Here is a 27,067-nt window from a genome sequence, read left to right on the forward strand (position 1 = left end):
GTGGGGGGGGGGGGGGGGAAAGAACTTCCAATTTTAAACATGTAATACATCTCTTCATGAAAGAAAAATTTAGGGGAAAAATCGAGAATAATGCAATTGAGAAAATTTGAGAAGTTAAGCATACTGGGGAAAAAAGTTGAAGGTTTCATTTTTTCATGTCAATTTGATGAGAGTGACTTTCCACCAAGAACTGATATGAATCACTTTTGAACACCAGTTCTTCGGTGTTTTACGGAAATCATCTGTGCATTGCATTATAATTTGGGACCATGAAATAGCTGCATTGCATCATATATTTGGCTATTTCGTGAGTAAATGGACTATTATGCTCTACTGAACAATTTCTTACCTGGCATGTTTTATGTAGAAACAGCATACTGTCCATTATTTTTCCTATGCAGACATGTATGTGCTTTCATAGGTTAGGTTAAAATAGTAGTTCCTTATTACAAAACATAAACCCAAAGAGGTCCAGAAGTCATCATTTTCCTATTTTCTAGCTGAGGTTTTCTCCTCTATATGGCCTTGACACCCCAACAATGGACGCGGAGTAGAATAAGTGGATGAAATGTGTTAAGTCTCTATGCTAATAACCTCTTCTTGTTTCAGAAATATAATGTTAAAATAACTGATCTCAGACAGCCACTCCTTATATCCAAAAGTAAGGCCAAAGAAATCCGCTCGGGACAAAAAGAATTCGTTTACCTCGTACCTGAGCTCTGCCAGATGACAGGACTGACCGATGAAATGGTCAGCAATATTCAGCTCATGCGAGCTGTAGCAGATATTACTAGAGTTGGACCCGGTGAGCGAATCAACCGTCTTCTCAAGTTAAATGAGAGATTCCGCAAAGTGCCTCAGGTAAGGAAACTTTTGATTTTCTGTCTTTGACCGAAATGCATCAATTTGATAAGCACAGGGGATCAGGAGATACTGGAGTGCAAGAGTACATTCCTACAATTTTTTGTCAATGTTCAGAAGTCTCTTATGAAAGTAGTCAGTTTATTTTGTTTGTTTTTTCTCTGTAATTGGTTTTTGTGAACTGTTAAACAAATCGTATTTTGTCATACCTATGGCTCATTACATAGGACTTCCCACACTCTTCATTATCTCAACATCGTTTTTCCATCTTTCTTCTTTCCTCCCTCCCCCCCCCCCCCTCCAATTAGACTCACTCATCAACTCGGATCATAAGATAAAATTGTTTCATAGTTTGTATTAGCCACTGTTTTCATAAAATTCTCCATCATTTTCTTTATGATAGAAGCCAGTGCAAGATAAAATGAGACTAACTGCTCCTCTTTCATACTGCACTTGCAAACCAGTTGACTCTATTTTACAAACAGATAATCCCAGCACAGCCTCGTCACATACTTGAAGGCTATGCTGTGCCCCTTAAAAGGGCCGTTTTCAAAGATGTGGAGCAAAGTGCTTGAAGAGGGGGTGCGAGGAGCAGAGCTGTTGGGAGCCGGAGCGTCTGTGAGAACCTGGAAGAGAGTGGTAGTGAAAGCCTGCGACAGCACATATTTATGTGTGGGAGCGCGAGAAAGCACAAAAAGCTCTCCTCCAATTGGTTGGTGGCGATGGCGCCACATACTTATGCATCTCTTCTATCAAAGAAACACAAATTAACAGTATTAAGAGCGAGAGGTAAGAGAAGAAGGAAGGCAGAATAAAGTATGTGGTAAAACGTAAAAGGAGGAAGCATTTGGTATTGGAGACTATAGTGTATCCTTGCAGCAGTGGTCTTATCAAGCAACCCCATGACATGCCACCTTCATTTACTCGGCAAAAGATTGGATCTTAAATTGGTGTTAGTGTGAACATGATGACTTGTGGAAATTTTGCGCTATGATAACCTCTGATCAGGATCTGTTGATGACAGCAGTGCTATAAACGAAATTGGGATTCAGAGTGATCACAAAATCGAGTGAGGAGTTTGTGGCGTTCTCCCAATGAATGGACAGAGTTCTGATGCCTCTCTTGATAATATGACTTGATTCATTTAGAAATATTTTTACCGTCTGAAATATTAATTTAAAATGTTGCAATAAAAGGAGGCTGTTTTACGGACAAGATCCATTTTTATACATTTAGATTACACTTTATATTCACATTTTTTCCATTCTGACAAGTATTATCTTGAATGTTAGGTATCGGTGGCATTTGTAAACGTAATTGCGAATTTTATGCGCAGAACTGTCATGAATGAGGTTTTTAATAGGGAGCGTTCATTAATTACATCACCCATCTTTTTCAATTTTTCGACACCCTCCCTCCCTGTCACCTACTGTCATCTACACAGGGTGGCACAAGTCAAGGAATTTTCGCGTATGAACAATTGCATACCGTCATGAGTGATACCGTGTTCGCTGCGATCATTCCACGACAGTGTGGAGATTGGCCGTTTTCGTCGAATGGGGTAGTTGCATGCAGCTAGGATTTTAGATCTGATGACTGTTTCCAGCAGAAAGAACCTTATGGAAGTCCTTATGGGAAATGGCTCTCTACAATCTGATGAAACTTGGATATGTTGCTCAGCTAGTCATCCTGATTATAAGTTCTCTTGGGCCGAAAGAGATCCCACGAGCGGTTTTCAAGATATTCGCCGTTTTATGTGCGAAAATTCAGGTTTTGCTGGCTGGGCAATTGTGCGGCGCTTCTCGTGCCTTTCCCTTCCAGTCCACTCCGGTCGCTCTCCGCTTCCCCGCCACCCATACCCGAGGCTTTGCTCATTGTTGCTAAGCCAGGCGGTCTTTTCACCGTGAGCGTCGGAGTCCGAGCCTCGGGTATGGGTGGCGGGGAAGCAGAGAGCGGCCGGAGTGGACTGGAAGGAAAAGGCACGAGTAGTGCCGCACGATTGCCCGGCCAGTAAAACCTCAATTTTCGCACATAAAACGGCGAATATCTTGAAAACCGCTTGTGGGATCTCTTTCGGCCCATGAGAACTTTTTATCAGGATGACTAGCTAAGCAACATATCCAAGTTTCATCGGATTGTAGAGAGAGCCGTTACGCATATGGACTGTGCGGGGTTCTTTTCGTAATTGCAAGTTCCGAAATTAAGTCGAAGACCCCATAAGAGCCTAATTCAAGTCGCCAAATCGCGGTAAGAAATGAACGAGTTCTATTGGCTGTGACGTCAGTTGGTATACAAGGCCGCCCCGCCCACTGCCATTATCCCTATGCCGACATGTGCTTACCGAGCCGAAGGGTGATCTGTTGTGCTACTTAAGTTTCCAAATTATCTTTTTTCCTCTTAAAATACTGTCAAAAATCATGCCGAAAGGTGCCCAGAACCGCACCTCGATCACAAGCTCAAACACAGCACAATTTGAGATTAGAAAAGTGATAAGAACAAGTCTCTGTTACAGTGTTGGTGTGATTTTTGATCACCAGCGCCTCTGTCGCCAAGTATAGAGTCCCTTTATACTGAGAGCTAAGACAAGGTGAATACTATTCTGATTGGTTCCCGTATGTTAGGCCTCCACTGTGTCACGAACAGGAATAAAGAGTACATTTTCACCAATTGCAAAGATTATAATCTGGAATGGACCAAGGAATTACGGGTTCGACAAGGAATAAACAGAATGAGAGAAGGAACGGAGAAAGGAATTTGAGAGTGGGCTGATCAAAGATTACGAAAAACTTTCAATTTGTGTAATATTTATTCCCGTTTGTGACTCCATAAGAGGAGGTTGCTTGACTCTCAGTATAAATTGACTCTACCCAAGTAAGCCCAACTCGAGCTCTGATTGGCTATGGCGCACGAACATTGGATCTGGGTCCACAGCATGTGATGCCACGAAGTTTGAGTTCTGAAGCGCAGGAAAAGACCCATTTCAAATGGCTTTTGACTTTGAAGAGCTTTTTTCCAAAGTTCTGGCGACAGAAATTTGTTTTAATAAATACCTCAATTCTCAGTAGGCTTGAAACTTTCAGAAATTGAATGAAAAAAATTCCATGTAACTACCCGATTCTGCTTGTTAGCATGGATTCAGCGCGCCTGTCCTCATCGTTTTCCTTACCCTCCCCCCGCGGCCCCTGTGAAAAGGACAAGAAATAAGTTCTAACCTAAATCTTTTTTTCCTAATCTTGCATCAGCATCATCTTTCGTCTGTCCAGTCAATCTGATTAGAAACCATATGGCTGTCCTATTTTTCTCCCCACTCTATGCAAAGCAATTTTCCCTCTTCAAGAAAATTAATTACTTTTCAGGTCAAAGTTTACTTCCATGATTCCTGAGGTCTGAGGTCAAAGTTTACTTCCACGATTCCTAAGGTCAAAGTTTACTTCCACGATTCCTGAGTTCCTGAATTCCTTCTTAATTTTAAATGACTGAAGAGGAATAATTTAATATTTGCCTTTTCTTTCTTCATCATTCAGCCATAAAACCTGCACAGGAATAGACTCAGTTGGCTTTGAACTTTGAATTTATTCATTTATTTTACTCCAATTTGCAGTGATGATGAAATGATTGCCTCCTTTCTATCCAAGAGGATCCAGATTTGTATTTCATGCTCAACTGCAATTACTTACCAAAAAAATCTTTTCAAAACACTGTAACCATTCAGCAAACAAATACTGTTTTCCATGAAAACCATGAAAAAAGTGTATTTGTTTTGATGGTTTGCCATAATTACCCAAGGTTAGGGAATTTTGAAATAGAATTTGACTTGCCACCCTGATCTACCGCTAGACCTCCTCCCCTTTTTTGAGGAACATAATTAATGGAAGGCCACTAGTGTCGGTTGCAACCTCTCACCTTAATGATAAAAGAGTAGCAAATTTTCTCCTGTTTTGCCTAGCTCAACTTCCCTCCGAATTGACATCTCAATTAAAATAAGTCAACATTGACCTTTCTACATACATAAGGCCGCTTTTATAGCGCTGCCTCGCGCTCTGCGACGCCCAATCGCCATTGCCCCCTATCCTCCCAGAGATCATCAGGCAATTTGCACCTTCTGATCTCCTCCTCCACCCCTTGTCGCCAACCTTTCACAGGACGTCCCCGCTGTCGCCTTCCGGGAGACATTGACCTTTCTCTAAGTGAAAACTTCCCTAGGAACAAGGTAGTTCGATTTTTGAAGTGTCTCTGATTTGAACTCCTATTTTTTTTCTCTTACTCTACTAATGACAGTCTCCGAATGTGTATAATTACAGGTCATGGCTGATTTGAAGCAATGGAACATGTCGCTTGACACAGATCTCGTCCAGTTTAAAGGCCGTATCCTACCTCCATTTACTATAAAGGCAGGCAATAACATAACCTACCCTGTTGGCAGAGATACTGACTGGACGAGGGAATTGCGTTCCAATGCGCAGTTTTTCTCTAAAGATATACAAAATTGGGTTGTGATAGTTCCAGAGCGCAACATGCAGAATGCCCAAGGTTTTGTTGGCATGATCATCAAGGCGGCGAGCGGTATGAAGATTCACTTTGCGCATCCTAAATTGTAAGTACACCGATGCATTTTTCTATTTCTTTTGCATTTACCACACACAAGCTTTTTTATTAATTTACCTAGGTTCTTGTGAGAAGTCGAGAAGCGGGAAAAGAATTACGGTTACACAGGCTACCTCACGAGCTAGTGAACACATGCTGTCCTCTTGCAGTAAATAATGCTGAAAACATGATCTTGGTCTTAAAGTAAAGATGAAATCCCAAGGTGTAATCAGTGATCAAGATAATTTCATCCAGTGTTCCTTCTTAACAGGATTTTCTAATTCCAAAATTGCAGGCTTGAGCTCTCGCTAGACTCTTATCCGCCTGTTTCTGGGAAGGCAAAGCAGCATTAGCCTCCTGCCTTGCGTATGGTCGGTCTGATTTCCAACAAGCCACTAATAGCAGATACATTGAATCTTTCATTTAAATTAAGCTAGGAGCTTGCCTTGCAAGTGACTATCATTCAAGTGATACAGTTATTTAAACCTGCTCAATTTTGCCTTTCATCGGAACTATATGCTAAGATGATGAGGAGGGCAGGCAAATGTGAAAGTAAGTCATTAAGGTGATTCTAAATTATCTAAGACAGAGATCAGTTACTATGTTGTCGCTACACAGGCTGTGCCTTTGAGAAGCAGTAATTATCATAATCTACAAATTAATCAATAAAACTGATCCATAACTTTCTGCAGAATTAACACTGAGCAGTTCGACATCAAATTGGTGAAGATTTTTTGAAAATTCATATTGAAAAGTACGATTCCGGAATTTGCTTAGTGACTCAATATGAAGAGCTTTCATATTGGACCCTGAATCGTTCACCTCAGTGTATCAATTTCCGTGAAGGTATTAGCAGGGTTGCAGGAAGTTCTAAGACCTTTCCTCAGTTGCAGTCAACCTTCCCACATTTTTAATATACGAAGGAGGGGGAAAAAGTAGTCCAAGACCCCCTTGACCTGTAAAACTGAATTTTTTCATTTGTTCTCAAGATGCAGCAAATGAATTATGTGGGTTTTTCGTCAAAATGGAGTAAAGGTTTGCTTAATTCACAATCCCACTTCAACTTATTCCCAGGGTGTAAGATTCTGAAACTGAATGGGAGGAAAGGGAACGGACGCTTCCTAAATTTTTGGTCAGGGGTGTCCGGAGTGTCAAGTCCAGAAATAGTGCTGATTTTTAAGGGAGGCCCGAAAGCACTGAAAAAGGGCTGAAATTTTGCAAGAAGGTATGGAAGTTTTTTTTTTTGTCATTTTTGCCGCAATGGGCCTGTTGCAAACTTTTGCTAGAGCAGAATGAAGAGTTGTTTCTTATAGATAATGCCTCAAAAATCACGACGAGCGCATCGGCAAAGTCTGAAATGCACTCATAAATTCACAATCTGCGTAAGAAAATTGCGTTATTTTGAGCTTCCCGCTTCAAAAACGATACCACTGCACAGGTGAACATTTTGTTAGATGAGTCGCTCCATCGTCGGCAATATTCATCATGGCCGACGCTTGCGCAGTTTCTCGCGTAATTCGAGGAGAGTTCAAGGTCAATTAAGGCGGGCGAGGAAAATATGAACGTAAACACGCCGATTGTTATGTGGTTTAATCCTGTTCAGGTGTTATCTCGTCCCATCACACGTGTTTTGGCGGACTGGCGTCGGCCATGATGAGTATTGCCGCCAATGGAACGACTCCTCTAACAAAATGTTCACCTGTACCGTAGTATCGTTTTCGAAGCGGGAAGCTCAAAAAACCGCAAATTTCTTACGCAGATTGTGAAGTTATGAGTGAATTTCAGACTTTGCCGATGCGCTCATCGTGATTTTTAGGGCATTATCTGTAAGAAACAACTCTTAGTTTTGCTCTAGCAAAAGTTTGCAACAGGCCCATTGGAGCTAGAAATTCAAATTTCTGAAATTTGTCAAATTTTGTCAAATAAGGTACGGAAAATGCATTTAATTTTCCTGTGGAGGAGATAATAAATTTCTTGGGAATGTACTGAAAAAGAACATTCTGTGTAGGAACAAATTTTTGACCAGCCTGTTTCGGTAGACACCTTGTTGGTAATTTCCTAGAGATCTGTTGCAAAAACCTGTCTGGTTACCTGAAGGTCTTCGCCTTCGAGGCTTATGAGAAGATATCCATTTTTCTGTTGCTGCTCCTTGTTAAGTGTGCTTTTCGGATCCTCATACCTTCATTACCATGTATCAGACTCCCTTTATTTTGAATTGTTGGACATTTTTGTGACAAGAAGCTCTTTTCATTCATTGTCTTATCCATTCTTATCATTCATTTCCTATGCTCAAATGCCTTGCAGCGTGCCAATCCCTGGTGTTAGAATCTCTGACTACATATCGGCAATCGATAAAGTCCTAGGCGATGGGTTACCCGAATTGCTAATGACATTCTTACCCAACAACAGAGCTGATACATATGCGGCAATCAAGAAGAAGTGTTATATTGATAGAAGTGGTAAGAATTTTGATAACTTTCCTATTTCGAAACCTTCAAACCTATAAGTTGTCAAGTATCAGTATTTCTAAAGCTAGAGAATTCCTGTCGATGAAGCAGACCTATAGCGGATGTTGCCCGTTTTCCTTTCATGCTCTTTATGTTTTAATGGTTTAGCAACATTCTGCTTGAAAATTCTGTGAATGAGGTCTTCATACTCAAAGGAAAATTATTAGAATAATAATTCAGGACCTCATCTTGCCAAGTTTTCCTGTTTGAAAATGTAATGAAGGAGGAAAGAACCCCGCACAGAACATTGGGTCAGCGGCTCTCGATGAAAGTCGATGAAACTTTAATAGATTGATATAAAGTTCATAATTAAGGGAAAGCCAAAAAATTAGCTCATTTTTGCGAGTAGAAGCCGAGATATTCGCAATTAGATCCGGACTATTTTCTATCATGCCGCAGCATGGCAGAAGAATTCTGAGTCCCCTCTCCTCTCGTTGTTAGGCGTTCTCGATCAGACCTCACGTCACTCACGTGAAGATAGGTGCTTATGCGCTCGGCCGGTGCGAATGCCGTACTCCCTCCCTCTCCTCGCATCTGTCAATTCTGTTTCGGCAACTACATTTCAGATTAAACAGGCCGCTGGCCGAGAAGTACAGAACTCCATATTGCACAGGCTGAATGGAGTGTCCTAATAAAAGGAGTGAGTGTAAACAATGCGACATCATAGTTACCTGGTGGGGAGAGGGGGTTTCCTCGCCAAAGTGTTCAAGCAAGGTAAGGCGACGGCAAAGCGGAGCGCCTATTTACCTCCGCCGCACTGAAAATAGTCCGAGTTCAATTGCGAATATCCCGGCTTCTACTCGCAAAAGTGAGCTAATTTTTTGGCTTTCCCTCAATTATGAACTTCATATCAATCTATTAAAGTTTCATCGATTTTCATCGAGAGCCACTGGGCCCATGCTCTGTGCGGGGTTCTTTACACATTGTGAAGTATATTCTCTGAATGCAGTCTCTAAAGGTTTTTTGGATAAATTCCTTGTAATTGGTGAGGAGTCATACCCTTTTCTCATTTTAATTCATTTCTAAATGGCAAATTTTTAACCCATCAAGCTGTTCTTTGGAATACATGCATTGATCAATTTGCAGACTGCATTCCTAGTTGAAGCGCCGTCATGACATCTTTAAGATATCCTGTGTCCTTCCAGCTTATAGAAGATTTTACGGCTAATATTAATTATTTTTTATACTTTAGTCGCAAACCAGGTCATCCTGGACAAAACTACACAAAACAAAGGAGCACTCTCTATCGCAACGAAAGTAGCAATTCAAATGAATTGTAAAATGGGCGGTGCGCCATGGGCCGTACCAGTGCCCCTCAAGGTAATTTCATGCTTTAAAACCATAGGGTTTAGAACTTGATCTTGCAAGGCAATTAGGGAACTTTCATTAGTTTGTCCAGTGCTATTAGGCTACAGGAAATCAAGGAATTGTTTTGAGAATTCTATTCCCAATTGGGAATCCTTGTACAGTGAAACCTCAATAACTCGGTTCCCGGATAAGCCGGTAACCCGCTTTAGTCGGTAGAATCGCCCGGTCCCGTTTATCACCCATATAACACAATGCTAATTAAGTCTGGATAGCTCGGTTTGGTCAGATTCTGAAACCGCTTAACTCGGTGAAATTTTTCCATCTCGACCTGTTTTTCTTCGATCGTCACCTGTGATATGCCCGTGATCAAGCGTAGGTAGTGTTAACGTGTGGGTCGGGTCAAGTTACGCCACGAAGGGTGAGCGAATCTCCGAGAGAGCGCAGCGCAGTGCGAGAGACGACATCGGAAATAGAGAGATAAGGAATCAAAAATACTTGATAACAACACGAAAGATGAGAACAGTAGAGAATAGGATATCTTATACCGCGTGTTGTTAATCTTATCGCGCCTGTGAAAACACGCATGCATAATTAAAATTAAGCAATTTCACGCATCAATGAGTTGACAGGTCCAGTCGGCACCAGCCCCTCTCCCCCCACCATCTTGCATTGCCCTTCCCCGCTCCCCCCAGGAATCTTTCCAGGATTTTAGCGAGTATTGATACGTTGCATTTTCAGTGCAACGACCCGCCATAGCGGGCGGCCGCGGCGCATCACCGCGCGGCACCCCAACAAAGTTTGACCCGATGACTTCATGATGCCCTGACACTTTCAACACGCAATTTCAAGTGCATTTCATGAAATTTTACCATTTAGTACCATTTTCTTCAATCAAATGGCTCTCCAAAACACTCCTATGAGTCACTCTACACGCACGTTTGCGTTTGTCCAATTTAGGGCGCGAAATTTGAAAAAGCGCGGCGGAAAAGTGGCAGTTCGCGTAAGTTAGTAACCCGCTTAACTCGGTAAATTTCCTCGGTCCCGATGCAAACAGAGTTATTGAAGTTTCACTGTACTTAAAAGAGAGTATGGAGGGTTGCCAAAAGTTTGAAAACTCCAACCGTTTTCCAGGTTCCAGCGGTTTTGCCTCACAACCAAACATAAGATTTTGTAGCAAAATGCCGGATTTCCCTTTTAGTTGTGTGGTTTGTCCTACTTTTTCAAAGCATGGAGCAAAAAAAAAAATAATTCCCAACTAAATCAAAAGTGCAATTTGTTTATTAAAAAGAAAAAAAGGAAATCATCTGTTTTGAAAATTTCCTCATAAGTGAAGCTTCGCCTCATGTATCCTAGGGTACCTTTATAGACAGAGTATGGCCATTTCTGTGCTGGTTTTTCATTGCAAGAAAATAGGCTGACTCGATGTTCTTTCGGCCGTAAATAAACAAAAACTAGATGGCCGTTTTCAGCAAGCAAGTTTGAGGTTATGCACATCTTACATCCTCCTGTGATTAAGATGAAAGGCGATTCAACAGTGTTTTCATGTGTTACTCGTAGACATGCTACTTAATATTGTTATTGCTGTATAATTGAAATTTTTGTCAAATTTTAGCTTTTTATCGATGTCACAGTGAGCCGCCATCTTGTTTGTTCATTTACGGCTGTAAGAGCATCATGAAGCCTGAAAATTTGTGGACTACTTACAGAATTAGCTTCCTACTAAGTCCGTTGACACTCTGCAATTCCGTGCCAAAATCAGTTTATCCATACTAAAACACTAGTTCAAAAAATACTTCCAAGAAATTCGCCCACTCCAATGAAGAGAAACCACCACGATAATCCTTTAATCCAAAAATCAAAATTCAGTTTACTGGTACTTCCATCGCTGTAACGCACAATAGTGAGCGCAACTATTTGTTTAATACTGAAAATTGTTTCCTTTTGCATCAAATCTCATACTAAATCCATCATTTTAGAATTTTTTATGTTTCTCAATGCAGTGATGAGATACATTATTAATTTTCCAATTATCAATGCTGTTAAATGTGCAATCTTTCAATTAATGTCCTAACTCTCTGCCTCTTTCATTTCAGAATTTAATGGTCGTTGGCTTTGACGTAAACCACGATACCAACCAGAAAGAGCGATCTTTCGGTGCCCTTGTAGCCTCCCTGAACAATTCCTTTTCCAGGTATTTTAGCGCTGTATCAGCGCACAAAGATGGCGGCGAATTGTCAAGAGATTTCGCTTTCAATTTGTCCCTCGCTCTGCGTGAATACAAAATACATAACAATTGTTTGCCGGAGCGTATTGTCATTTACCGAGACGGTGTCGGTGAAGGGCAGATTCCATATGTGAAGGATACAGAGATAAAAGCAGTAAAACATATGCTGCCGGAAGTTTACAGTGGGTCTCCACTGCCAAAACTAGTTGTCGTCGTCGTCACAAAGAGAATTAACACAAGAATCTTCACTGCCAAACGTGAAAACCCAGTTCCGGGAACTGTCGTTGATGACGTCATCACGTTCCCCCATAAGTAAGTTGCCGCCAATGTCTAGTTATTAATGCTCTCCAACACTGACTCACCTCAGTATTCCAAGTCTCACATTTCCACTGCCAGAGATCACTATTTTTGTGAGTCTATTGCATGAGCTTTGAGCATGTGCTTTAGTGTGTTGTAGGAAGTCATTCAAGTAAAATTGGAGTCCAAAGAATGAGCCCTTGTATTAAGAAAACAGCAAGTTGTGTGTGTTCAATTACCTTACAAAGGAAAGGCTTCCTCAAAATGTTAAATGATAAATATCTTCGAGTCATTCCTTATCAGTTGATCAGATGATGTAATCCTCCTGGCTTCGATTTTAAAGAACAATTTTTTGCTTAATTACTGTGAGAAGTCAACTCCAGCCCATTTTTTAAAACCTCAGACCTATGCCTTAAAAAAGTGTGAGATATGTCTATTCTTAGCATTTTGAAACTTTGTTACGCCCTCAATTATCTCAAAATCATCTATTTCAATAAAACGAAGAGATCGAAATGAAAAGTTGAAGATCTGCAGCTTATATTGTCAAGATCACAAAACAAATCGAGAAAAGAGCCTTCTCGCCATGGAGGTGCTGAAATGAGGCCTTGTCACTAAATTTTGGACAAAAATTCCTTAAACAGTGCAAGAAATATCTCAATACCGTTGCATAAATTGACAAATTTTTTAATTCTAATTATCCTTAAGCCTAGGAGATAAAAGTTTATTTATTTGTTTGCTTTCAAAGCCATAAATGAAATAAACCAATACAATATGTTACAACTAAAACCTGGAAAGCCAACCAGCTTGCTAGACTGAGAATTTGTTGAAACTGTAAACTCAGGTTCATTTAGGATGAAGGAGGCCTAAAATGTTCTCATTTCATTTCTTAAGGAGCCCAGTCGGCCGAAGCGGAACCGTACGGCAATGCTGTGTCGTCGTCATCCCCGTCGGGGGTGCCAAGAAATTGTTGAAACTGCGAAATCTTGCCACCCTGTTAAGTTTCTGCCTAATTATTTTGATGAGCCTTGATTTGGAGTTTAACGACTGAGTAATTTTTTTGCCTTGTCTGTTGCAGATATGATTTTTTCCTTGTGTCTCAGACGGTGAGACAAGGAACTGTCAGTCCTACGTCATACAATGTCATTCATGATGAGTGCGATTTCGCACCAGACCACCTCCAGCGTTTGACGTATGCCTTAACGCATGTGTACTACAATTGGAGTGTAAGTTTCTTTATAATTATTCAAGTATTCTTACATTATTCTTCCGCTTCATAGTGCAGAATGAACATTTGCCTAACAGCACACTGCTGTAAGCTTGTTTATTTACTGTATTCATAATCAGTGCTTGCAATGCATGGCTGACAGCCTCCTGGTTCCATTCAGTTTGCCAGCAAAGTTGCTGTTGCACAAGTTGCGGACACCTAATAACTTCTGTCCCCCCATCATCTCACTGAGGGTGCTCTCGTGACTACTAATCATCTCACACATGCAAAACTAGAAAGTTCACACAAAGGAGTCTCTTTCTTTGGCTTTAGACTCCTTATCCTTCAAAATTTTCCCCTCCATCTGCATTCGTAGGGCCTTTCCTCATTTTTGTGTGTCAGAGCAGGCATTTTCTGCACCCCCGGCGTAACTTAATGAATCCCGATGTTCTCCATAGTTGAAATTTCTGGTAGCTCAGGAATCGTCAACATGTAAGGTTTACAACTGAAGTCAACATGTATGGTTTACAACTGAAGTCTGTTGACAACTAAGAATTTGCAGTAGGTTTCTCTACTGCATTGGAATCCTCAAACATTGCAGGAATGGTGTAGCTACTACATCAGCTTGGAAGCAATCGAAGTTTCATGATATTCTTACTCAAGCACAACTCAAACCTTCCGTAAAGCACCTGAAGGATCCTCTTTGAGCTTTCAGGCCGTCAAAGTGAAGGACAGAAATTCTCATTTCGCTGTAGACTATCAGTTGATAGGTTTTTGATAGTCTCTAGTAAGTGCAGATACAGTATTTAAAGGCAAGCATGGAACTGTCAAGAAGAAAGTGCCTCCGAACCCTGCTTACTAGGGCTGAAAACATTTCGTTTTTTTCTCATAACGGAGTTGATGCTTGCGTTCTAACTAAATATTATTCCATTACTAACTTGACCTTGAATGCTATACCCCAAAAGTTAAGGACATCCATCTCCAAGTCTGTTATTTATTACTTCTGCAACTCAACGAAATGTAGTAAAATTGAATGGCTTACTTGAAGAAGAGTGTAACCGCCAGAAGTCAGGTTTCAAGAAATCCTACCGAACTTACTTCAATGATTCTCCATATTTCTGTTCGACAAAATCAACCAACTTTTGATATACCATCTGAACACGACCACACAAAGAGAATTGCAGAAATTTGGCAAGAATTAAAATTTTTCAATCTTTTGGTGGATATGTTCTTCTTCCACAAAACAGCTTAGTATTGCTATTTTTAGCAGTACCTCTTATGACAGACAAGTAGCTTGCGGGATTGATGAAAAAATTAAACATCGTTGTTTTTTCCTTAAATCACAAGAGAGCAATTTTGCTGCAAACACTTGGTAGCAAGATGTGTCCACCCTCAAAGAATAGTATTCCATCAAAAATTCAATTTCTAATAATCGGGTGGTTACGCCTATCTTCACACTATCTATTCGACTGGCGGGCTGACCACCACCAAATTACAAGTCCAAATAGTTCTTACACTCTGAAAGTTACTGTTGAAGTTTGATACCTGTTGTGATACCTCTTTTCTCTTAGAAAGAGGTGCGAGTACCTTCAGATCTACCCTAATTGAGATATTGCATGTGTAAGGAATTTGTGATTTGACTATTGATTCTTAGGTAAAAAAAAAAAAAACGAGAAACACGATGGTGCCACTGGTTTTCTCTGAAATCAACTCCAAAGCTCTCCAGTTGAGGCCAAAATGGAGGGGATATCCCACGCTATCCTGAGAGTCCATCTCCACATCAAGACTAACTCTCCATGCAAAGAATGGGAGCAAATACATTGACAGGGCTGCCACTTTATTTGGAGACTTTAAATCTGAAAACACAGCAACCTTGCTAATGTATTTGCTCCCTATCTTTGCATGGAGAGTTTGTCTTCGTGTTGAGGTGAACTCTCAGGATAGTGTGGGATATCCCCTCCATTTTGGCCTCAACTTGAGAGCTTTTTTTGAGCTTGGAAGTTGATGTTAGAGAAAACCAGTGGCACCATCGTGTTTCTCACGAACTTTTACATAAGAATCATAGTCAAATCGCAAATTCCTCACACATGCATCATCTCCATTCTGATGAAAAGCACACTGATTTTTCATTTCGCTGATTCAAAACTGCAGGTGGTTATTAGTGAAATACGAACTTCCCCCACCCCTCTCTCTCACACACAATTTTCAATCTTCTTTTTCAGGGTACAGTTCGAGTACCTGCGCCGTGCCAGTATGCGCATAAGCTGGCGTACTTAGTTGGAACCCTTCTCCACCAGGCGCCGAGTGATGGTATGAAGAATCTGCTTTACTTCTTGTAAGAAATAGCGGAGTTTCTCTTCTTTCGCTCTTTGTAATGGTATGTTTTAATACCATGGTATGTGTGAATACAATTTCTTTTCATTTTTTTAATTTTCTCCCCCCCCCCCCCCCCCCCTCCGAAAGAATTTCTCCCAATACTTATCTGTCAAGCTCAACTGGATACTATCATGTAAGTCTCGAAAATTCGCAAAATCTTACACACGATTTTATATTTACGATGCACTCGAAGCTTTACTGACAGACACACCTACAGGATGTTCATTTCTTTGACAGCAAAGTTGGATTACCCATGCGCCTGGGGAAGACTTACTTCGGAGTTGTTTCAAATTACCTTGGATAGTACCTAATCAGGGAACATTTATTTTGAAGAACATCTTTCGTTACATACCCTAGGCGCTGGTATCATTTAATTTTTTTCCATTTCAATTAGGCTTAAGTTTATATTTTGTTTCAAATTACAGACTATTCTTTTTGTTAATTCAACATTGTAAAATTTTTAAATTTGATATTGCTTTTATACTTGTTGTTTCAATTTTCGGACGATCCTTTTGTTTGATAAATTTTGCAGAACTTAAAAATTTGACATTACCTAGATAGTCAACAGTGAACTGACCTTTCTTTATTATTGCCACCTGATCTGCAGTTTGCCAAAACCCATATTTAGTTGCTAACAGTTTAAATGAATAGATAATATAAAGGCTCGAAAATTTGCTGAGACCATTTTAGAACGACTCCAATTCAAGTCAGACAGATCAAGCCAGGCAAATCTTATGAATTTGCAAGGTTGGCCTTCACATTTAACTGTTAACCTCTGCCAAATCATTCACCAATCGCGCCAAACCAGTGGTCACCCTCATGACCACCAATTATTTGTTGGATCATGATGCCCGTTTAATTTGGGCTACATTTTGGCTGATCCTCTTATGTGATCTATCCCAAAAGGTTCATGAATGTTAACGTAAGTAAAATGAATTTTCAAGGTGTAAATTGACGAAAAAAAAGTGCCTTAAATGCAAGAGCCTTTTAGTAGTAGATATCTGGTTTGTATGATCTTTTCTATCGCAGAGGTCCTGAGCCGTTTTTCCGGACCTTACTGAATAAGATTAATTTGCTGCAAAATAAATTAAAGCTGTGAGACAAAACGAACAGCTTCCTCAAATCATGGAATCTCCGCCAGAAATAAAAGCCTGATCTAGTGCCTTTATCTTCAGCTCTGCTGTTAAAATTTCTACAGATCTGCCTCGGACAGCTACAGATATTAGGGTGAAGAAACCATGGTCATTGGTGAGCAAACTTCCCAGGTCAGTTAGGCTAGCAAATCCTCCTTATTTTCTCAGGTGTTCTAGATTTTCAAGTTTATTCTTGAAGTAGAGTTTTTTCTTCAAAGAATTTCTTACTGTTTTCTGTCAAAATTTCTAGAAGATTGATTTTGTCATAGTTTTTCTCACTCATGAAATTATTTTTTTCTACTATATAAATTATTTTGTACAGATTGTTTAATTTTGTACGGTTAGTGGTCTTCGATCATTTAGGGTGATCAGGAGTCACTTTTCTCATGTACAGATTCTTGTTTTGGAAGACTTGTTCTCCTAGATGTATTTTTATATTTTAGTTTTTTTACAATTATAAATTTTCCTTTTTTATTATGTGAGTATTCCATTCCATGGTATCCCGTCTCCTATTTTGGAACAACGAAGATAAGCTTAGTTCTTACATGTATTCTATAGTCCTTATCATGAGACATTTGGGCTGCACGAATATTCGCTTCATCAGACTCTCGCACTATTCTCTAATTGCGAATATTTGCGCTGTCAGGTATAGTGAATTTTAAAACCAACAATTTCAACTATTCGCGCTGTCAGAAGTAACGAATTTTCGAGTGGCCATGGTGAAACGTTGTGAGGACCTGCGCAAGGCTTTCACCCAAGACGTATCCCTGGCATATCCCTTTTGATCTTTACCAACTTTGCCAAGTTTATGGAAAGCGCGCGTGATCGACTTAGGCCCACGTATCCCGGTTGCCCCAAAAGTACCACACATTGTAAGTCAATTGACCAAGACAGAAAGAGGGGAACACAAAAACACATTTTGATTAACACAGAAAAAAATAAAATACGAAAAATGTGTCGGGTGATCCATAGATACTAGCTTGACTGCCTGCGCAGTTATCTTCAAATCCTGGGAATGCATACCTAACTGTACGAACAGTCAAGCCAGCATTCAGGGATGATCTTCTAACACATTTTTAACAGCCTAGGCTATCATAGCATTTCATTGTTCACTGTGCAGGTGTAGAAGCAAATGGAAAATTCCCAGAAGAATTAATCACACTTATTTGTTGACTTAAGTAATGTTTGCGAATTTATACACTTAAAAAGACATTTTAAATTATTCGCTTTACTATTCGTAGTTGTGAATAATTGACTTCAATTCTTCCCTTGGTTTGAAAAATTCACTATTCGTACAGCCCCATGAGAAATTATGATTTGGACATAACGGAATTCTCATCAGTTAAATTGAAAAAGGTTTTGGAAGTCTTGGGAAACAAAAAAAAATAATTTTGTTTTCATGTAAAAAATGTGCGGCAATGCGTAGGGCAAGGGTTCTTATGACCTGAAGATTATTCTACAGCAGAAATTCCGAGTCAGCTCACTGGTGTCGAGTCGGCCATTTTAGCCATTGAGGAATCAGAATTTTTCTTTCCCTTGCACCTCCCTATAATGACAAAATTTTGACTGAAGCTACTTGAATTTACAACTGATAAAGTAAAGGATTTCAGGGGGAAGGGGTGGTCATCACCTTAACTTTACTCATTACTAGAAACATGAGTTCTCTCTCAGGGCTCATGTTGGCAATTTCGGTATTAGTAAGTTTAGAATATTTTTATTGAAAGCATCTTACTAAAATAGCAAATTTTGACTGTAGCTATTGAAATGTTGTCTTTCTCAAGTCTTCAGGAGAAACTCCCTTTAATATCACTCTGTATGGTAACACTTGCACAGTAATAATTATTCCAAAAAAGCTGGACTCCTTGCTTTTTCAATTGAGGAAACTATTCCCTGTTAATTGTTTAATGCCATATTAAGTATCCGCAGGTGTAATTCAACCAAGTCATTTGAAATCTGATCATTATTTTACCTGCCAGCTGAGCGATGTTATGAGACATGTTTCAAGAGAGCAATTCGGCACCCTGATATTAGCACTCCTTTGTCCATTCATAACTTTTCACAAGTTATTCCATGAACAGCGTTTTTTGCCCTTTAGATACTTCTTTCCCAGGATATGTTTGATGGATTTTCAAGAACTTCTATTTTTTCCTCTCTTTTTTTCCCAACTACAGGCAAGAGAGTTTTCTCCAATTGATTTTGAAGAGATAAAAATCAATCTGAAGGACCCTTTGGGTTATATTTTGTTTCAATGACTATGAAGATTTCGAATTCCCAAGAATTCACTCCTCTGGAGCTAGAAGAATCACAAAGGAATAAAAGAAGAGTTTAGGGAAATCCATTCAGTAGAACCTGAGGAGTGCATCGTACCTTAGCTTAAATACAATTTACCTCAAGACCAATCCACACAGGTCAGCCATTCCTGAGGACGAGTTTTAGAACTCCACTGCGCAGTGATGTAGTACTGAGTGCCTGCAATGTATTTCTTATGGGAGCACCCATTGTGACGTAGCATTGAATGCTGCGAGTTAGGGCTGGGCGGGAGAGTGGATTTCAAAAAAGCTGCGCAATTACTGACCTGTGTGGATTGGCCTTGATTTACCTTATGAAGGTAGGAACTCACGATTCCCTTAAATATATTTGTGAAGTTTGGAATGATAGTTCCAGGACAAGTCACAAGAAATTACAGGATAGGATTAGAGAGTCATTAACACCAAACAGAAGAAATGCACCCCAAACTCATCTTCTGATTTTTTATTCTAATTCAGAACACTGACCAGAGGTTTGAAATAGTGAAGTTATCAAAAAGTAATTATAAGAACTTAAAACGGTTACGACAAAAGTAGGAACAATGTATCAACAACAGAGAGAGATTACAATTACCAAACATTTCATGAACAATTTTCAACATATGAAAGAGCTATGTACAAATATACCGTCATCATTATAGTGGGAAAATTTGCTTATCAATGTGTACATTTTGCCATCGGCCTTTGCATACATGTGGGGCTGTTCATTTGATTTTGTGAACAAAGCAACAATTAATTGGCAATAAAACTGACACCGTACCGTCGTCTCTCGCCCAAAGGAACACATCCTGTCAGCACTGTATGAGTACTTATATGAACATTCAATTTTTTAAAAAAAGAACTGTTGTACGAAGTAGTCTGAAAAAATCAAAGTCTTTTTTTCACATGAGTGACAGAAAATTATTGTGATTTTTAGGCAAATTCATGGAATGGTTCTTCTTTAAAACGTTAGAAGCAAAGACATCGAATCATGTAGACCGTGCGTCCGGCTGGGTTCAGTACAGGCGAAGCGAGACAAGTCTCCCAGAGCCCTAGGATGGGCGGGCGCGGAAGGGGGAGAACGTGTGTCCCAAGCACTCGAAGAGACTGCAGAGTGGCAATGGAGAGATCATTCCTGCGCTTGGTTTTTCATAAATATCTCATTTAGAGTCCATTTTCAGACAAAATTTCTGAGGAGAAAAGTTTCAGAGCTTATAATTTTACAACTGAATAGCGATGTTTCATTTTTCCGAGCTAATTGATAACCGAGAGAAAAAGCCTCACAATCCAAAAAAATTCACTGGAGCCCCTACTGTGCGCATGTGCAGAAGTGGGCAACTGGGACACACGAACTCATCGATGCAGGTCGGTGCCACCACTCATCAGCATGCGAATTTCTAAGAGTTGTCTCGCCTTCCATAACACAGGATGCACGGTCTACGTGATTCAATGTCTTTGGTTAGAAGTAAAAAATACCCTGACAGTGCAAACGAGAAACGTTCCTTCATCGAGGAGACATCAATTTACCAAATTTCACGAGATTTATACAACATAATCAATCTGTTAGACATCATAACATAATTCAAATTTTGATGCCGATACCTCATGCAATTCTCCATTTCTGACTATAAAAACATAGGCTCGAAGAGCCAATACAGAATGCAGGAACATAAAATTGGAATTATCACTTTTTTTAAAAAAAAAGGAAAATAATAGAAGAAGATACAGGAAAGCTGAAAAGAACGGTAAAAATTACAAAATTGTATCATCTAAGTATCATTCAATTAGCAAGAAGGTAACACAATTAATTGCTTCACAATTAAGTATTATTGAAAGCAATGCAACTCGGAGACTGAAACAGAGAGGAAATGCGTCAAAAGCACCAGTATTAAAATTTTTACTCGCACTCGCCCCTTCCGGGGAAATTGTTGTCGAATGACCTTGATTGATAAAGCCCTGTCTTGGCGAAGCAATTTATCGATTCAGGTTATTTGATAACTTTTCAACAACCAACCCGCTGCTTGCTCAAAAATGAAACAGTAGAATTAAAATTTTAAAATCCTAACATTCAATTCCTGGAACGGTCTCCAAACCAAGTCATTGAAAGAAGGCAAGATAAGGCGGTAATCTTGAAAATCAAGTTGAAGGCTATCATGAAAAAAATAAAGGAATGGCCACTGACAGGAGGCACATAATTATCCTAGAGTAGTCCTTCATTCACAATTTCAACAGGGTTTCTCATTTTACTATTTTTCTGGTTTACCAGTCAATCCTTTCAAGTTTTTACTGGGTGTTGAGGTAATTACTTGACGCAATGTGCAATCCCATGCACAGATCTCTGTGCATGGGATTGCACACATGAGAATTGATTACAGATCACCCCAAACAATCACTTAAGACATTAATTTGGCCGAGATTAACAGAAATGCACCAAATTTTGACGCGAAACAAATAGGGAGTTAAAATTTAGCTGGTCATAAATTGTGACCTTCCAAAAAAATATTTTGAACGTAATAGAGTCTTCGAACTTAGTCTTCATCATTGACTCTCATGGAGGCAAAGAACTGGTAACTTTTTCTCAATTCAACCTTGATGCACTTTGGTGCGATTCTTTAAGACTTGGTCCAATTTTTCTTTTAACTATGAAGAAATTGTACATATGTATGCACTTGATCCATACTCCTACGATCTCACAGAATTGTTCTCCGCCTGTAGAATAATGAATATTTTTACTAGGAGATACGCCCACTGACCTACCTTAAGAGGAGGCAACTTCAGGGACAAGTCTAGCTGTTGAGAACCGAGGTAATTTTAGGGATAACTTATATGACAGGGATGCGTTGGTATACCCACAATCCTCACACAGGGGTCAACGTAGGGAAAGTGTTTCTGGACGCAATGTTCCAGAGTCTCATTAGACAAAAGAGAATCTTTATTTCAGTTCAAGAGGGAAAAATGTTCACAGTTGAATAGCAATTTTCCTATTTATGCTAAACAATTTTAAAACTTGTGAAAGAGAGTTTCAGGATCACCAAGTAATTTCCTCACTTAAAAGAATAGATAATGGTTCTAGAACAAGGTTGTAATCACACCATCCCAATCTTTCCTCTAACGTTGACTAGATGGCGTTATAGAGACCTCTCATAAATGCAAAAATCTTTGAAAGTGTGCGATAGTTGTGGAAAATGAGCTGGTGGGCTACAATACAACCGTGTTATCTCCTCTCCAGCCGACTTGGTGAGACGAGCTGCCACCATCACCTCTGGTATCGATTTCTCTTCCAACAACAGACTAGTATTTTCATGGTGGATCTTAATCCTTCGAAATAGAACATGCTGAATACAAGTTTCTACACTTTTGTCAAGGTTTTTAAGTAACCTGGACAGTAACAACATTTACCATTGAGGAGTTTTGTGAAACAAGGATATATTAGCAGTGTAACGCTATTAATTACTGCTATTGCGATTTGAAAGCCCAACTGGGATTTTTCTCTCAACCTTCTGTACTTATGTATTCTTATTTTCCGATTAAAATTATGAGCACACAATATTTAGGAAAGCAACAAATGGACCGCGTTAAGGAGAAAGGAAATAAGCCACATCAGCTACTTGCCAAATTAAATTGAGCAATTTAATTTTTTGCATAAAAACGGTTGTGCGGATTTTTGTGCAAATTTCATTGAATTTTCTGCACAGCACGAAGCAAATTGTTTAAAATTTTCAAAGGAATCTGCACTAACGTTCTCTTCTAAAAAATTAAATTGCCCCCTTAAATTTGGCAATAACTGTTGTGGTTTGGTTCCTCTCTGCTAAACGCGGTCCAAATGATACCCGAATTTGCACGATCATAGCAGCACTGCAAAGTTAAACCCTTGTTCCAAAGTGCTCCTCAATTTTTTCTTATTCTTTCCTTAACAAAATCACTGATTTAAAAATGGTTGAACCACACATATTCATGCCATTGGCACCAAGTCGCATCAAGTTTGAACCAATTAAAAGAATATGAAGCTTCATTCCTACGCAAGAATCAATGCTGGCAACAAAGTTTAATAACTATTCTCACATTTAAAATAATTGTTCTCTACTTTGTACTTTTGACAGGTGAAATTTAATTTTTGTTCCCCAAAATGTAAATTGATGAGTTTCCGTTAACCTTGATTCAAGTGATCTAATTCATGTAAGTAAACTAAATACAGCTTTAATATCAGATCAAGCTACAATGTAATTTTAATCTCTACCTGATTAATGGACTACTAGACAAGGTATAAAGAAAAGGGAGACGTTACATGTTTTTCTCTTCAAAACTTACATAGAAAACAATTCACACAAGAAAAGTTTTGAAATCAACTCCTGAACGAGATATTAACAAGTCTTTTAAACACAAATCAAGAGGAAGTTCGATCGTACAAATAACAGCTTTTGTAATTTACCATTAACCAATGTTAATAGAAAACATTTATATCTTGTTCAGGAGTTGATTTTCAAACTTCCTGTAGAGTGATTTGTATTTCCTTGTGAAATTTTGAAGAGAAAACACGTAGCGCTGCATTGTGCTTCAATTCATCCCTTGTCTAGAGGCCCGTTTAAACTAGCCTCTTCACTTAATTCCAATATCAATTCAACCTCTTGATTTGATTGAATATAATTTCATAGAAACACTACCACTTCTACAATATTCATAAAAAAATAGCACTTAGAGATCATAATAGAGACATTCCTTTTCTTTACAGCAATTCAGAAAATTCTTAAATAAAATCTACTTGCTTGGAGGACTTAAATTGGAAGTTTTCTTAAATAAAATCTATTTGCTTGGAGGACGTAAATTTGAAGTTACAATACTGTCCTACCCTATAGAACACACTCACAATTTGAAGAGCGACCGGGGATGTTTTTAGTCTAATGTTTTTAACTTTCAAGGGAAATTTCGACCCCTCCTGTAGCTACAAACTTGAGGAAATTAACCTCATTAAAAATTAATGTAGAGGGATATTGATGAGGGAAACCAAGCCATTGAAATACGAATGTAGTTCTTTCCAGTATTTCATTGCAAATGTAATTTTTTCCAATTTCAGCAGTTAGTACCTATTTATCATCTACAATACTTTAAATATTGAAGTGAGTAAGTAAGTAACCTATACCTGGACATTTTCGAGTTAATTGCGAAAGAAGTAATATTTTTATAAAATTGAAGCGTTGTTGAACTGAAAAAGAAAACTTGCATTTGATTGAAGTTACTCAAGTGAAAAATCACTGTAAGGGACTCTTAAAAAATTACCTTGACACAGTATCTGAGACAGAAAAGTAACTGCCCTTTATTCACTGCCTTGCCCCGCTGTGGAAGAATGCCTGCCGTATGAGCGTACGAGAGTTGGTAAACCTCTTCAGATAAAACATGTATACTTGAAAAAAGTTATGCATATTTTTCCGGGACATTTTCAAATAGTTTAGATTGAATTACAAAAGTTAAAAATTTTGAAGAAGGACATTATTAATTTTCCCGGTAAATTCGTTTTTCCTTGAAGAAATATGGCAACGTCTGAAGGCTCCTACAGCAATCTTCCTTGGCACAATAGTGTATTGGTTGGAATAAATGATAACAGAATGATAGTTTATAGGGGTTGACACATTCTCTGCCAAGGTAGACTGTATGTCTGAAACCATGCCAGTTGAATTGTCAGATGTGCATGCAGACAGGGTTCTCTAGTAAGCCTTGTCTACTAATCTCTCAACAATAATAATACTTTTTCAGCTGTAAAGTGTGCGCAGCAACTGATAACACTGATAAATTTTGACAGCCGTTCAACTTCAGCGTAATTATGACTATGAATATTTGCACCTCTTTTGGCCTCCAAAATGAAACATTGGGAGAAAAAATTTTGGTGAATCTTGATTAACAATTGACTTTGTCCGTAACAAAATGTTCTCAACAGCATGGCACTTGCTCTGTGGGAATGCCAAAAAAAGTGAAATCTCCTGAAAATTTACAAATAGTAACTCCTATTTTCTGTGTTTCAAACATGCATTTTAAACCTTTGCTGCGTACACTTAAAAAGTGAGAAAAATATTTTCCGTCTCCAACTATTTTCGGTCATAATTTAGTAAACCTAGTGTTTTTCCTTAGTAATATGGTAAAAATCATTTAAAGTTGTACACTTAATATAGCATAGGCCAAACAGCTTAAAAACTATTACTCTTCAAGTTTTAAACAAACATCTTTAGGGAAACTGTCTATAACGTACTATACATTTTTTTGATTTCTTGGTACACTGATTAGATTGCACAAGTGACAATAAAAAGGTTTGAGAAGGAAATATCTCGAACTGTGCAGTTTTGTAAAAGCGACTACACAGTAGAACCTTGATTATTTGAACTTATGTTATTTATGATTTTGTATCTCAACTCAAGCTTTTCAGACATGTGATAATACACACTCAAAATATTCAAATCCGCAGTTATCCACTTCAAAGAGGGTTATTCAAAATCGGCGATTTTACCCTATGCTTGGATTTTGCCCGGAGTTGGATATGTTGTTCCCTATCACGAGACACGCCTTTTTCCGGCATTGGCAAGTTCACCCGAAATTTTTCCCGCGCGCTACAGCGTTGCCAAGTTGAAAACAGGCAAATTCCGTAAGTGGCATTAAAATTGAGCTATGAAGTTGCGGTTTTAACGAAAATTCTCTAAAAATTACGCACTTTTAGGAAATGACCATGTTTTTAATGTCGCATTAATTTTAACATGCATTATTGCCAAATTTCCGATTTTTAAATTCGACAAATGTTACATATCCGCAAATACCCAAAAAGCTATCTTCAAATTTGAATAAAAAGTTGTCTAATCGATAGTTCGTTTGATTCCGCATCCATCGATATATTATAGCTCGCTGGGAAACTTTTGGTTCGCGAGATATCATCATTTTTGTGAACAGCTTTATGGAGCGACGACGCTTTTTGAGTCCGGGCGGATAGAAATTTTAGCCTCCAAAAACACCGGGTAGCATTAATTCCATGGTTTCCTATGTAATTTTTGGCGCTGAATCCGAATTTGACCATTTCATAAAAAAATTGTCACCAAGATGTTGCCAAATTTGGCAAAAATTGCTTAAAATCGGCCTTTTTGGCGGATTATAGCCTGTGACTTGCCAGGAGTTGATCAGACGACAAAATTGGTTATTTCCACAGTTTAAACTCGTTAAACTATCTACAAGCTGAGTCAAATTCTTTCTGCTCACGGTAAAATTAAACGCGCGACAAGCAGCAAACTGAAAAAAAGACACCGAAATTGGCGCTTTTTGCGGTTTTTGTCGTAAGTTTCTTGTTTTCCGATTAAGAGAATGTTTCTTAGGAAAATCTGAATTACGCTGAGTGTAACGACAAACTATTGTATTGTTACATATATAGATAAAGAGCCGCTTTAACAGCGGTCTCTCGGGCCCCGCGACGCCTAACCGCCATAGTCCCTTGTCCACCCACAGGTCCTCAGTAATTGGAGCGCCCTTGTTCCTTTTTAAGCCCCTTCTTGTCCTTTCCTGGGCGTCTTCTTCAGTTTGGTGTCGTTACTTTTTTCTATTAAACTCCATTATCTCAGAATTATAAAATAAAATTGTATACTAAATATAGGGTAATGAATAATAACGGTCAAATACCGCCAAAATTCAACGATTGTACGTAATTTTGGCAATATTGCAATGCGTCTTGTCTTGTTTTAATGAAGTCAGTCTGAGGAGTACATTTTATTCATTAATTTTTAGCAGAACATTTTCCATTATTATTTCAAAATGTGGTTTATTGACACGATTCGATAAAACTCACTATTTTATGAATTTTTCTTCTCTGAACTAAATACCCTAGTTATTAGTATATCTAAGTTGAAAATTAAATTATTCTACAGAAGTGTATTATTTTGCAAGAGAGATACATTTATAAAATTTAAAAATAAGAGGTGAACAAAGAATATAGGACAAAAATATCGAAAAAACCAGCGAAAATTAAAGTATTTTGTTTAAGCTTGGCAACATTGGAATATGTTCGATTTTATTTTATTGTTCAATTTTATTAAACTCTGCTCATGTTGTTCATAAGTATAGTCAAGAAACATTCTCTTAATCGGAAAACAAGAAACTTACGACAAAAACCGCAAAAAGCGCCAATTTCGGTGTCTTTTTTTCAGTTTGCTGCTTGTCGCGCGTTTAATTTTACCGTGAGCAGAAAGAATTTGACTCAGCTTGTAGATAGTTTAACGAGTTTAAACTGTGGAAATAACCAATTTTGTCGTCTGATCAACTCCTGG

The 27,067-nt window shown here is 38.7% G+C and overlaps 1 protein-coding gene across 2 annotated transcripts in view; it reads left to right on the top strand.

Annotated features, from left to right (window-relative positions):
• Positions 1 to 16,968, top strand: part of LOC109039896 (piwi-like protein Siwi) — a 65,547-nt gene extending 48,579 nt beyond the window's left edge. For both annotated transcript variants that reach the window (XM_019055609.2, XM_019055608.2), the window contains exons 9-15: positions 610 to 861; positions 5,163 to 5,455; positions 7,750 to 7,904; positions 9,145 to 9,272; positions 11,354 to 11,796; positions 12,857 to 13,004; positions 15,208 to 16,968. In XM_019055609.2, coding sequence (XP_018911154.2) covers positions 610 to 861; positions 5,163 to 5,455; positions 7,750 to 7,904; positions 9,145 to 9,272; positions 11,354 to 11,796; positions 12,857 to 13,004; positions 15,208 to 15,324 — 1,536 coding nt within the window. In that variant the 3' untranslated portion in view covers positions 15,325 to 16,968. The remainder of the gene's footprint in view (positions 1 to 609; positions 862 to 5,162; positions 5,456 to 7,749; positions 7,905 to 9,144; positions 9,273 to 11,353; positions 11,797 to 12,856; positions 13,005 to 15,207) is intronic.
• The last annotated feature ends 10,099 nt before the right edge of the window (positions 16,969 to 27,067 follow it).

The sequence above is a fragment of the Bemisia tabaci genome, chromosome 3 (assembly GCF_918797505.1).
Source record: "Bemisia tabaci chromosome 3, PGI_BMITA_v3".
Classification (NCBI taxonomy): Eukaryota; Metazoa; Arthropoda; class Insecta; order Hemiptera; family Aleyrodidae; genus Bemisia; species Bemisia tabaci.